The 14,514-nt window shown below is 42.0% G+C and overlaps 1 protein-coding gene across 11 annotated transcripts in view; it reads left to right on the top strand.

The window, feature by feature from the left end:
* The window catches only part of ank3b (ankyrin 3b), a 96,866-nt gene that overhangs the window by 70,854 nt on the left and 11,498 nt on the right, over positions 1–14,514 (top strand). For 4 of the 11 annotated variants that reach the window (XM_013908985.1, XM_005725843.1, XM_005725842.1 and 1 more), the window contains 4 exons: positions 369–453; positions 11,504–11,578; positions 13,232–13,363; positions 13,518–13,661. In XM_013908985.1, the coding sequence (XP_013764439.1) occupies positions 369–453; positions 11,504–11,578; positions 13,232–13,363; positions 13,518–13,661 (436 nt within the window). Of the gene's footprint in view, positions 1–368; positions 454–1,684; positions 7,919–11,503; positions 11,579–13,231; positions 13,364–13,517; positions 13,673–14,514 lie in introns of those variants that run through there. The other 7 variants (XM_013908978.1, XM_013908979.1, XM_013908977.1 and 4 more) reach the window with 4 other exon arrangements.

Raw genomic sequence — 14,514 nt, 5'->3', positions numbered from 1 at the left:
TTCTTAAGATTTAGCATGTATTAACACTAGCTCCAAACTCATTATTTTCATTTTTAAGTACATGCAGTAGATAGTTTGTAGGCTTAGCTTGACAAACTCAAGCTAAAAGACTAGCTTGGCACATTTAATCTAAATAGTATTAGCACTTCCTAAATAGAAGATTAAAACCTCTTGAATACTCTTTAAGGAGTTGTTGGTGGTGCCATATTTTGCAGTCATATATGGGCTTTGTATTTAATGTCAGTGCAGACTGAAGGGTTTGCTTTAATTTGACATTGCAAGGTCCAGTTGTTGCTCATTTGGCAGCAATAGTCAATGTAGGGTGACCTAGAACTGATAGGTTTTTGTGTTGTTTGCTATTGTTGCAGACTGAAAAGCCAGATCGACAACGTCATACCTTTGCATCCCTAGCCTTACGTAAGCGCTACAGCTATCTGGCCGAGCCTGCACTGAGTGAGTTTGACATCTTCACTAACAAACCCTGTAATGAATTTAATTATGCCAAGTTTCGTGGATAAGTTAGTTAATTAACAGCTTTAATTAACCTGTAAAATACGTAATCGATATGTAGATCGGTGTGACTTATTTAATGTGCAAATGCATTATTTCTCATCCTACATGACACGCACTGTCCACATGCTTGTTTACAAAGTGGTATATATTTTTGCATGGGTCAGTAAGTGGTTTTGAGTTTCTGTGCCATGCTTGCCCACATTGTGACTTGTTGTTCTTCTGGGTTGATTTCCACTGCTGTGTTATACAAGTCAATTTTTTTCTTTGACTTACCAGCACCATGGTAATAGGCATTTTGGATGGAGGTCAAAGTAAAAAATTTTCTGTATTTCTTTTGTCCCCTCTGAGTTTAAAGCTCTTTTTGGCTTTGTGATGAAGTAGCAGTTTTGTGTGGGACAAAAATGCATGTCAGAGGTCTTGAGTTTGGCTTTCTTTCAGGTGTTTATTTTAAGTTTTACCACAGTCTTTGCTTGTCACCAATTTGATGCTGCATGACAAAATGGGCCAAAACTTTAGTCTTGGAAAACACATTTTGTCATATTTGTTTTAAGAGAAAATGAAAATGGAACCTTCAACAGCCATTGGCTCTGTTGGATCACAGTTTCTAAATTGTCTGAGGAATCTGTCATCATGTACTTTTTGGACCAAACAGATAAAAGGCACTTAAAAAAGCGGATTGAAATTAGAGCCAGTACCCAAATGTTGATATTAGAGTTTCTAAAGTCCAAAGAGAGAAGTTGTTTTTGTGCTTATCCTGGTGCATTTGTCTTGCCATTTTTTCTGTTGTCAGTTGTTGGTCTACGCCATTGTCTTTGGAAATTTACTTTGCTGCTGTGTGTGCTCTCTTCTGTTTATTTCTTCTGTTGTTTTTGCTGTTTTTTGATTCATCTGCCAAACAGAAATCACACAGGAACACAACTGTTTGGTTTTTTTTACGCCATCTTTAGTCTGTAATTAAATTTCTTACCTCATGTAACTGTTATTGTTCCTTATTTAATATTAGGACTGTTTTACTGACCAACTCTTCCTCCTCTGATCTCCTCTTCTTTCACATTTTTTTCTCCTTTACCTTCCCCAACATGATTTTCTGTTTATCTTTACTGTTCTGCATTTTTGTTGTTATTTTTTTGCCATTCCTTCTTCATCATTGTTTCTATGAATTCACCTGAAGAAACAGCAGTTGAACGAAGCGCAGCAACAAGAGCATTGCCTGCTGGTTACCCTCACAAACCTATCTTTCCAACCAGACCTTGCCCACCATGGTCGACTGCTCCTATTACCGTCCCTGGCCAAACAAGGCCCGTCGGAATGGGGGGTGCCCTCATCTCTACCGATTCACCGGCAGCCTCACCAGCTGCTTCTCCACTGAAATCTACTTGGCCCCTCTCAGCCCCATCAGCTGCATGTCCCACAACTATAAAAGTTCCACCAGCGCTTACCCTGTCATCCCCAGTCAAATCTGCCAGTGACATAGCGTCCTCATCCCCCATCCGTTCTTACAGGACTATGCCCTCACCCATTAAAACTGTAGTCCAGCAGGGTCAGTACCCTGTCCAGGGATCTACCAGCCTTGTGTCCTCTGGAAGTCCATGCAAACCTGCCACTGATCCAGCTTCTATCAAAAGTCTTGCTTCCGCATATACATCAAGGACTTCTCCACTTCACTCAATGCCCAATGGTTATATAACAGAAAGGTCTCCAGCTCCTGTTCCTTCTACAGCATCACCAAAGACATCGTACAGCATGTACAGTTCTAATCTACCTTTTAAAACTGCCCTTGGGTCCACAGTTGTGACAGATGCAGGGGCGCATACCCTGTCTTCTGTTAAAAGCATCTCCAGTCTGTCCTCTTTGAAAACCTCTGTAGACTCAACACTCTCATCCCGTGGAGGGAGGACATCCATCTCATCTCTTTCTTCCACTGGCCAAACAACCATTGCTTCTTCAGAATTGTCTATGATGAATGGATCTGTCTCACCTGTAAAATATCCATCCTCTTCTTCCACTCCATCCTCCCCTTCTTCACGCCTTATTTCAGAGAGAAGTAGCAGCCTTCAAGAGAGGATCCAGGCCACCACCCAGGCAGCAACCTCTGGTGTCAGCGCAGCCATAAATGAGGCTATAGACTCGTACTCTGTCTCAGGCTACGGTACTCTTAAGTCACTGTCGTCCTCGCGTAGATCTGCAACAGCAAGCTCTGCTTATGGTTCTCTGAGATCTGTAGCTGCCTCCCCAAACACGGCAGTTTCGTCTAATACAATGACTGTGCCTGTCTATTCACTGGTTAATGTCATCCCAGAGACCCCTGCCAAACCAGGACCTGGGTCTCTTAAGATGGCTCTTCCCGACTCCTCTCGCACCTCATCATCTCTATCTTCCTCTTTGTCTTCCTGTGTTACTACAACAAAAATAAATTCCCAGTTAAAATCCCCTCCATTTATCACACCACCCATCATCCACCCGACTGCAGCTTCTAACCAGGAGATATTGAAAGATGTAGCAGACATGAAACAAGATCTGATTAGGATGACAGCTATTCTGCAGACAGACACACAGACTGCAGCTAAAACTGTCCAAACTTCACATACTGGCACTCCCAAAGAGACTAAGTTAGAGGAAGAGGAGCCATATACTCTGGTGGAGAAAGTAAAAGAAGATTTAGTCAAAGTCAGTGAGATATTACAGAAAGATATCATTAGTGAAGCTAAAGAAAGAGCCTCAGAGGACGAATGGGAAGAATTTTCCAAAGATGAGATTGAAGAGGCACAAAGAAGTGCCATCTCAGACTATTACCCTCCTTTTGATGAACACACACTTTTACTTAAGCACCAGTCAAGCAAAGAGTTAGACTTGGCTGAAGTAGTAGACTTTTTAACAAATGATATCGGTGCTAGCTCTCTCTCAAAAATGGCAGAGCTGAAATGTAAGTATGAGGAAGAGGCAAAAAGAGATGGGGAAGAGAAACAGAAACGTGTTCTCAAGCCATCCATGTCAATACAGGAGCACAAACTCAAAATGCCTCCACCAGTTTCAGGCATGCTCAGATCTCCCTCAGAGAAGGACCTAAGCAAACTTGCTGAGTCATATCAAGGGTCGGACACTATATTGGAATCGCCAGAGGATCTGTCTCATGAGCAGGATAAGAGTCCTCTGTCAGACAGTGGGTTTGAGACCAGGAGTGAAAAGACACCCTCTGCTCCCCAAAGTGCAGAGAGCACAGGACCTAAGCCTTTATTCACAGATTCCCCTATCCCCCCCTGCGTAACAGAGACCAGGACTGAAGTAGTCCATATTAGGAGCTATGAGCAGCCTGATGAGCTTTGTGAGCCTGGACTAATGGAAGAGGCTGCAACTGCTCTCCCTGCCATAGAACCACCTGAAGCAATTTCAGCAAGCTCCAGCAAAGCCCTACAGATGAAAATGCCCGAAGATGACTCAATGAAAAGCATGTGTCTTAAAGAGGAAACCCACATTACTACTACTACCAGAATGGTCTATCATAAGCCCCAACTGACTGATGGTGCAGAGATGATAGAGGAGGCAATGTCAGTTAGAGATATCATGAAAGCTTTCCAGTCAGGTAGGGATCCATCTAAAGATTTCGCAGGCCTTTTTGAACACAAAGCTAGCCAGGATTCTGTCAAAGGTGATGAGCTCACTCCTAGATTTCTTGACAGAGATGTTAAATCCAAACCCAAAGTTGAAAGGATAATTGAGGTTCATATTGAGAAGGGCCACAGCACTGCAGAACCGACTGAGGTCATTATCAGGGAAACCAAGAAACACCCCGAGCTTTATGTTTACAAAGGTGATCGGGGGATAAAGGAACTGACTGATTATGATGAAGCCCAACAAGAAGAAGAGGAGCTTGCTGTTGAAGAATCCCTGCCCACCTTTCTGGAAACATCTCGTGTTAATACTCCGGTGTCACAGGAAGAAGACAGTCGTCCGAGTTCTGCTCAACTCATAGCAGATGATTCATATAAAGCACTTAAATTGTTGAGCCAGCAGTCCATAGAATACTGTGATGATGAGCTATCAGAGATCCGAGGCGAGTCGTACAGTTTTGCTGAGAAAATGCTTCTCTCTGAAAAACTTGATGCGGCATCACTGAGCCACTCTGACACAGAGGATTCAGCACTGGTTTGTGACAAAATCCGCCACCTGGGTACTGAAGAAAGTAGTAGCCGTAGCACTGAGGGTGCAAGTCAACAGCAAGGAAGCCCCAAAAGAGAGTTTGTCTCAAAGTCATCAAAAGATGGGTCTCCCAAATCTGCTAAATTCCTGCACAGGGATGATCCATCTCAGTTTGATAAGGTAACAGTGCTCCATTACTCCACAGAACAGGGCAGCCCTAAACATGCAGTTTGGATGCGTTTTACAGAGGATAAACATGACAGGAGCAGGGATAAGTTACTTTATGAGGATAGGGTGGACCAAACTGTAAAGGAAGCTGAAGAAAAACTCAGTGAGGTCTCACAGTTCTTCCGTGATAAAACGGAAAAGCTCAATGATGAGCTTCAGTCTCCTGAGAAAAAGCCTATAAAGCGAGAGCTCAAGGATCCCAGGTCCTGGCCTAGCTCACCCAGCAGCAGCCCAGAGAAAACCCAGCAGAAACCCAAAGCAGAAGAGGTGTTCAGTAAAAGCAAACTCAGGGAGCCTTCAGTTGGTAAAATGTTTGGCAGCACCACAGCAGCTGAAAAGAAAAGCTCTAGTCTACCAAGCAGCCCACAGAAAACTGTTCTCTCTCATACTAGTGAGGATAAAATCAAACAACAGACAAAGTCCTGTGTGTCTGAACCCTCCTCTCCTGCTCATGTAAAATCAACATCCAAAGTGAGTGAAGTGAGAAAGAAGTTTGAATCGGAGGCTCAAAAAGTTAGTCAAAGTCAGTCTAGTCCAGCCAAAATTCCTCCTCCAGTACAGCCAAAACCGTCAATAAAGAAATTGCAGGAGAGCAAACTTCCCGTTTATCAGTCTTTTGCAGGAGGAAAAGTGTCTAAAGCATCTGAAACTTCAGAAGAAGTAAGCCCAAAAAAGGATGCTGAGAAGGACACAAATGGAAGTAAACCTGGTTTGATATCAGCATGCCCAAAAGTCCCCAAACTAGACAAGCCACCTAACAAAAACATCCCAGATGCCTCTGTACAAATCATTGAAACAAAGACAGACAAAGTAGGCATTAAAGGGAAGGCTAGTCCATCCAGTGCAACTCAGGCAATTAAAGAAAGCAATAAAAGTCAGAAAGCTCAATCACCTATAATTCCTGACAGTGCTAAAATTCCAGAAAAAGCCACTGACAGTAAAAAATACCAACAAGTTACAAAAAGTGAAAGTGCTTCCAAAGAAATTATAACTGAGCTATTCAAAAAGGATGCAGAGGAAACACTAAATAAAAATCTTAGAAAAAAGACAGAATCTCAAATTCCTGTTAGAAATACATCCCTCTCTTTAGATAATGACCTCACTAAGAAACCAACAATAACTAGACCCTCACAGATACCAACACTACCTAAAACCAAAGTACAAAGTCATGAGACAGTCCCAGCCAAAACAGATCTAACCTTTGAAATTCTTGATAATGCACCCAAAGATTCAAATTCCAATAACCTTCCTAGCCCCATAGAAATGTTGGAGAAAGCCATTACACCTCCAGCTGCTACAACAACCAGAGAGAACTTCAAAGGCATAAAAACATTACCTGTTTATGTTGGTGTTCAGGTGGGTAGACAGGCAGAGAGGGAAGCTAAAGGAGCACTGTACAATGTCAAACAAAAATCAAACTTAGCCCTAAGCCCCATAAGCCCAGATGATGACACACTAGAGCAGGTTTCTTTCATTGACAGCTCGGGAAAAAGTCCCATTACACCAGAGACTCCCAGCTCGGAGGAGGTCAGCTATGATCTCACATGCAGGACCCCTGATGGCTTTATGGGATTCTTGCCAGGGAAACCAAGCCCCATCATGGAGGTATCTGAGGAATCAGAGGGAGATGACCAGGGCAAGGTTTTCTCTTTTAAAGAGGCCCTACCAGAAAGTAAAACCAGTATTTACTCTACCCAAGCAGACATAGCTAATGCCAATAAGGAAGAAATAAAAACTGATAATCAACACGAGTTGAGCGTCAGCAATTTAAACCAACATGAAAGAGTCACTGGCATGCATGACGAAATAACAGGACAGGAGAAGCAACAAGCATCAAAAGACAAAGGTATTGCATATATTGAGTTCCCTCCCCCTCCTCCTCTGGACTCAAGTTCAGAAATGTCAGACCCAGAGAGAAAAGGTTCCTGTGCTTCTTCCGAGACCGAGACGGAAATGATGGAGGTGAATTTGCAGGAAGAACATGACAAGCATTTCCTGATCGAGCCAATTATACGAATACAGCCCCCATCCCCAGTGCCCCCTGGGGCAGATGACAGTCAGTCAAATGCTGATGAAGAGGATGATGAATCAATCTTCCAACCCATTCCTTGCAAGAAATTCACTTCTAAAGTTTCTGAGGAGGAGGACAAAAAGAAAGAGAAGGAAAAGGCATCTAAATCCAAAAAACATGACAAAAATGGAAATGGGCCCAATGGTGGCACCAATGGCACTAATGGTTCTAGTAATGGTTCAAAAGTTTCAAATGGCAAAGGAGAGGACTATGAATGTGAACAAAATGGAAATGACCAGTCAATTACAGACTGTTCAATTGCTACCACGGCTGAATTTTCTCATGACACTGATGCGACAGAAATAGACTCCCTCGATGGATATGAACTCCAAGATGAGGATGATGGCCTGTGTGAGCAGGCAGACTTACGGCTGTTTGGTCTTCCAGACAGCCGGAGAGATGTCTGGGCAACAGATACATTTAGGTCCTCTGATCGCTCTTTTCCCCAGACTAAACTGGAGGTTATTGAAGAGGAAAAAACCCCAGAGGAATGTCAAAAGGATATTATTGGCAAAGAGATACCCTCAAATGGTGGAAAGACTGATGGTGTTAGTAAAGATGGAGCTACAAGTCAGGAACAAAAACATTCAGATAAAGACGGGTTTTCAGACACTTACTTTAGTTATAAGATAGAAGAGGAGTTTAATTCTCCTTTTAAGACTGTTGCCACCAAAGGGCTGGACTTTGACCCTTGGCCCAGTAAAGGTGGAGAAGAAGTCGTTGATATGGGAGGGACACGGGGAAACAATGGTGAGCCTAAGCCTTTTGGACTGGCAGTTGACGACCAGTCCCAGGCCACAACACCAGACACTACCCCAGCCCGAACTCCAACGGATGATAGCACGCCGACGAGCGAGCCAAATCCATTCCCCTTCCATGAAGGGAAGATGTTTGAGATGACACGCAGTGGCGCGATTGACATGAGCAAGAGGGACATGGTGGAGGAGAGGCTCCAGTTTTTTCAGATTGGTGAGCATTATTACGCAGCGGGCAGGTACAGGGTCAGGGACACTGAAGTAGATGGGAGGGAGCAGTTTTATATTGAGGAACCCACAAATACCTTCTCAGTCCCCCATGTACCCATTCAGACTACTACTGTCCAACTAGAAATATCAAATCAGGCTAGCAGTTATAGCACATGCACAAACTCATCCTGTAACACCAAGCCTAAATTCTCCACTTTTAGAACTGAATTCAACCTGTCATCTGATAAAACATCCAGTGCCTCAAATAGCACTGCTATAAGTGGAACACCAAGCACCTTTGATCATTGTAAAGACAAAACCTCAGGGGCAAATGTAGATAGTTTTTACCATGTAACATCAAATTACACAGATTATTTTAATTTTTGTGCATCAAACATTACTCCAGATAAGTCGAAACAGACGGATAATTTGGCATGTACCTCGGAGTTTCAAAACACAGTTTACCAAAGCACAGATTATTCTTCTGCACCTTCGCAACAGATTAGAAGTTTGCAAACATCGAGCGACAATATCAGTAGCAATATCCCCGAGTACCATTCAGATGTCTTTCAGACTGGCAGAGTCATGCACAATGTGTTGTCGTCTTTAAGATCCACTCTGCAAGAGGTCAGCAGGATCGAAGCTTCCTTCAGCCAGTTAGATGAAAGCAGAAGTGAAGGCAGGGGTTTTTCTAATGTAGCAATAATAAACACTGAAGCCAAAAAGGTCAAAAGCCAGATATTCAAGTCCAGGTTACCGCTGAGGGTACCCTGCCAAAAACTATGCAGTCATAGTCAGCCAGTGACGAAAGACAAGTCACAAAAAAATGATAAAGTCCTACTTAGGAAACATGGACTACTTAAAATCAGGGAACGATTAGATCCTTTTAAGACTTTATTACCAAGGTCGAAAATTCCAGTATTAAAAGCCATTAAATACCCTTCTTATTTGCAAGAGCAGAAGCAGGTCAGTACTAAATCTACATTTAGGGGTAGGAGCAATAACTCTGCCAGGGATGGTAAGCAGCTAACTAAAAGCAAACCCATTTTGATAAAAACCACCAGTAGAAGTACAACAAAAGAGATGGGGAAAAAGAACAGCTCAGTGTCAAAATGTTTTAAAGCAAAGTCTGTCAGTAGCCAGATAGTCAAGTCTTTGGTCAAAACCATTTCCAAGGAGGCTGAAGCAAAGTTAGAGGGGAAAACACTGCCCACTGAGGACGAAGAGAGCTGCAGCCTCAGCATTACCAGGAACACTTCCTTGTCACAACCATCTAGAGCTTCTAGAAGTTCCTGCCCTTCACGCACCTCTACCTCCACCTCCACCAGCACCACTACATCAACATCATCTCCTATAGATGTGAGAGCTGAGGTTGAGCAGGCCAGCAGTGAGAGGATGAGGAGGAGCATGAGGAAAAGTAGGCGGACACTTGGAGGGAAGGAGCAAGAGCAGAAGGAGGAAGGGAGTCAGGTTGATCAACCAATCCCCGCTCCTGTCACGGAGAACGAGACTAGTTTGTAAACTCTTTCTAAAAACTTGTTATACTTTACCCTTCTCTCTATGAGATGCATGCAGCTGTTGTGGGTGCTTGTGATGTGACTTTGTAATGTAGCCGTCATTTCTTCTTCCTGTCATTCTTTTTATGTGTCCTGTGCTGTCTGACTTGTTCAGATAGAGGCTACGACATGGAGAATCTGTCGGTAGAGCAGAAGACTTTCACATAATTTAAGGTTTTAGTTATTTTAGGAAACAGGATATCACTTAATAACATCATAGAAGTACTGTTCTGGTGGACAGAGCTTTATAAAAGCGAGGTCTTTGGATAGAAACCGGTACAAGCGATTAAATTTCAGTATCAGGAAGCACCTTTTAGTTGTCATAAATGGTTGCAAAAGCACTTCTGGGAGGCTAAGTTTGTGAGTGTACATTTCTTTCACAATAAGACAAAGTTAGCTTTCCACCTACCCACATGACACAACACCACAGCACTCACCTCCACTCTAGATGTGTCTGAGATCGAGAATGTTTTGGGGAAATATGAAGGTGTGTTTGTTTTGATCTGCTTGCCTGGTTTGTAGATATGTTTGGTGGTACTTTTGCTCTGTGAAATCACTGTGAAAACAATACATCGGCTGAACTTGACAATCACTTGAATGACAGCTACACAAGGGCATGTCAGTGTAGTCAGCCACTGGCACTTTGTCGTAGCTAGATTGCTTTTGATTTCAAGTTTAAGCTATGAATTGTTTTTATCAGTGAGTGGGAATGTTGCTTGATGGTAGATTGTTTGTGGTTAGTTATGTGATACTCTGAACTCTAATTACAGAAACTAATACTACTAAATATCAAACTTATTAGTGTAAAAATGTCATTGACGATTTTTCTGGCCTCACAGATTCTCAAATCTTTGATTCCCCTTGATGTTATCAGCCACCCGTAAGCCTAAAAGTAGTTAATATAATGATTCCGTTACATTAAGACCTAATATTTAGCACACTGAACTAAAGAAAATAGATTTAATATAAAAGAACAGGTCTGCAAAGTATTGTCAGTGTGGAAGGGCTTGACACCTGCATTCCTTCTAATGGCCAGCAAGGAGCGTCTTCTGTCCTCGCAAAAAGAAATTTGATTGGTTCAAAGTTGAATTTGCCTCAATGCACTTTGCATAGTAAGGTAAAGACTCTACAGCAATACAGAGAAAATCCCAACAATCAGCCGACCCCCTATGAAAAAGCATTTGGCAACAGTGGGAAGGTAAAACTCCCTTTTGCCAGAAAGAAACCTCAGAGTAGAAGCAGGCTCAGTGAGGAGGAGCCATCTGCCACGACGGGTTGGAATGAAGGGTGCATCTAATTGGTCAGTTGTCATATTTTAAAGAACTGATCAAAATGTAATCAATTAATGCTTCATTATAGTTGTACGTTTTAATACTTCTTTTTAAATGTAGATATCATTAGAGTTACTTCTTTTAATGGTTGCATAATCAAAACTGTGCAAATGTTTCCCATCCCTGGGTACAGATGATGTGGAGGCCCACACAAGGTCTGGAAATGAAATGAAAAAGCTGTAGAATATAGCCCTTAAAACATCTCATTGGAGAGCTTCAGCAATTGTGGTAGGTTTTGTGTTAAGCTAAGTGAACCATGGACTTTGAGTAAATTAATACCAAACAGACAGATAGTATTGGATTCCTTCTCATCCAGTTTTCATCAAAAGAGCAGAAAAAATCCTAAATAAGCATTTAGTTTCTTAACAGAACGTTGAGGTTTGTCAGGCCAGAAAATCTCTTTTTTTCTTATAAGTGGGACATGGGACAGTGAGCTAAAGTTGGTCTTTCTTTGTTTGGTTTAATATAAACACTGCATTAAAAACAAATGTTCATTAAGTAGTTATTTAGCAGGTTACATCAAGGTGAAAGGTCCAAAACAGACAAACTTAAAGTTCACAATCCCAATCTGTTTCTTTCATTACATTCTCTGAGTCTCTGTGTGTGTCTCTCACTGAGAACCACATGTGATTCATTTGGAAATTTCTGTCATTACATAACACTAACTGTTTGTACCCTACCCTTCCTTGCTTCCTCGCACAGGCCCTCACAGTCCCTGTGAGAGAACAGACCTCCGCATGGCGATAGTAGCTGACCACCTTGGACTCAGTTGGACTGGTGAGTCTGAACACATCTCCGTTTTTTGTTTGTTTATTTGTTTACTTTCACATTGTGTAAAAATTAAGCCAAACAGAACCACAAAGTGATGTAAGAAAAATGATTATCATAAAATGTGAGAATTTTTAAGGCTGAAGGAATGATCTGGACTGAAACGGACTCTTATGTGTCAGTTTTTAAGGGTTTGTTGCCACCTGGTGGACGTATACTGTAAAAATGTCTCAACTGAGCAGTACTGCAGTGATATTTATAGCCACATAATACTACAGCATCATCGGTACATAGCATATAACAAAAAATAACTAAATAAATTCCCATGTTTGGATGTTTTTCAAATTTTGAAGATACTTAACTGCTGAATACATGTAGGAGATACTAGGATTTGAAACAGTGAAGAAAATATATAAAGCAATAAGAGCTTCATTGATTTTAAGGAGCATAAAGCTTTGATACATCTTTATATTTGAGTGTATCTTTAGAGGAATAGCAGGTGTATATTTTACTTGAGCAGTGATTAGGGCGTGGCCCCTGCGGCCGCCTGCACTGCAGCACTTTCCCCACACCTACCAGCATTTGTACGACTGGCTGTGAATGCACTGCAAACGTATGTCCGCTGAATGAGTGCCCAGCTGAGAGAAGGAATCTAATCCATATTTAATGTGTGTTCCAATTGCAGAGCTGCAGTGAACCATCAGACCTGCTGAACATTAGTTTCTCGTGGGTTTAGATTTAGAGTCGTAATTCTAGTCCTTCATTAGCTGCAGACTGTGTCTGGCAGTAATTCATTTCGGTGCTGCAGTTTAATCAGTGCATCAGCACATCCCTCACCTCCTGCTTTGTAGGCAATCAAGTGTAACCTGTAACATGGGCCCAGATCAGATGTAAGTGGTGCAAACATGAAAACTAATTCAAAATGCCACTTTCGCCACACGCATTTTCTAGCTAAATACTGTTGCTGCATTTGTTTTTGCATTTCTACACATTTCCCTTTGTTAGGCATGATACTGTCAGATTTATCAACTGGAGAGCAATCTCTATAAACAGATATCTTCATATGAACATGCCAGATCTGGAAGCTAGGGACACGTTTTCTGTCTGCTTTCTGTTTGTAGTATGAGTTCTAGTCACGTTTGAGCAGGCTTTGGCATGCATGCCAGTAAATAGTGATAAAGTGAAATGATCAGCTATTGTCTCACAATGATTTAACTTTACAAAAAAGAAGGAAGCGATGCATGGCACTGATGGCATCAGGTGCAGCAAAACTGCAGAGCAACAGAAGCACACCACCCACATTCATACCACAGGTGTAAATGCTGGGAATGGCAGTGGCATCATGCTTGCAGGCAGTTCTCCAGAAAGCCAACAACACGTTGTGTCAGCTTGACATGGATGATGTTGTGCATAGCTTGAATGCTGACTGGTTAAAAAGAGGGAACAAGAAAGAGAGCAATAGCTCAATTTAAAAAAAAAAAAAAAGATAATTAATGGCACTCAACATCCTCAACATGTTTGAATTTCTCTCATGGGAATGGATGGCTGAAAGATCAGATAGAACAAAACATGTAACTTTGGTGGTCAATAATGGCGCTGCAGAAATGTCCTGTTGTGGAACTCCAGCCCTGCAATTCAGCTATCTATATGCTGCTGTTACAGAGCTGGCCAGGGAGCTGGATTTCTCTGTGGATGAGATCAACTTGATCAGAGTGGAAAACCCCAATTCCCTGACGGCACAGAGCTTCATGCTCCTAAAGAAATGGGTGCACAGGGACGGTAAAAATGCCACAAGTAAGTACAGAAGTAGATATGGCTGCTGTATTTCATACTCATATGTATTTCAGTTGCTGGTTTATGATAAAACGAATCAATAAAAGGACATTATCAATGTTTGCGATGCCACAACATCACCTTATGAAGCAATTCCTGTCTCTCTCCTCCCCAGCGGATGCTTTAACCGCGGTGCTGACTAAGATCAATCGGTTGGATATTGTGACTTTGCTGGAAGGGCCCATATTTGACTACGGTAACATTTCAGGCACACGCTGCTTTGCCGATGATAACGCAGTATTCCCGGATCAGTCCGATGGTAAAGTGTAGCCCACCCTAGCTGAACTCAGTCTATCTCTCAGTCTATCCCTTCACCCTTCTTCACCACCTCTCTCAGCCAGAGGCAGTCGGACATGACTGCGTAAATAAATATTGAACCAATCAGGCTTTACTAAACTGTGGAAGTTAATGACCAAAGTGAATGAACGCTCCAGCAGGTTCATTGAGTTCATGTCAGATAATGGACCGTCAGGTAGTAAATGCACTGGAGCCGTGTTTATTGAGCAGTCAGCTTGTTCGTTCACCAACACAGGCCAGTGCAATTCGTTCATAGCACTCAGTCTTTGGAACTGTAATGACAAGTGACAGATTGATAGAAATTCGTTCCCATATTATTGATTTTAATTAAGCGCAGGAAACTCTGTACCATTTTTGGGTGCATGAAACTTTTAGTGTGTTTCATTGTTTTTGTCAGATGTACAAAAGCATGATGAAGGAAATGAATGCCGCCTCTGTCCCCGCTGATAAATGCATTTTCTTGAAATCTTGAAATGATTTTTTCAGATGGGGCAGGGCACTGCTTTGTAATTTGGTTTAACAATAGTTATGTTTATGTGTGTTTTTATTAATTAAACACAGCCATGACATGAGAAAACATGAAAACATAATCATAACAACCAATTTTTAACAATGGCATGCTTGCTTTAAGCACTATGGCAGACCCTTTTCTCTCCCTCTTCTGTATTTCTCTCTTTCCTCTTGTATGAAAATGAAGTATGGCAGCAGTTTGTGACTCTGACAGACACATTGAAGGCCATTTCAGAACTTTTACCACAATGTGCTGTTTCCCTCCTCACATTGTAGATACGTTTAAATACATTTCAAATGAAAAT

This window comes from Pundamilia nyererei, unplaced genomic scaffold (assembly GCF_000239375.1).
Source record: "Pundamilia nyererei isolate P.nyererei 1_Seehausen unplaced genomic scaffold, PunNye1.0 scaffold00017, whole genome shotgun sequence".
In the NCBI taxonomy this organism is placed as follows: Eukaryota; Metazoa; Chordata; class Actinopteri; order Cichliformes; family Cichlidae; genus Pundamilia; species Pundamilia nyererei.
The sequence above is the reverse complement of the archived record's forward strand: the minus strand, read 5'-3'. Positions and strand labels throughout refer to the sequence as shown.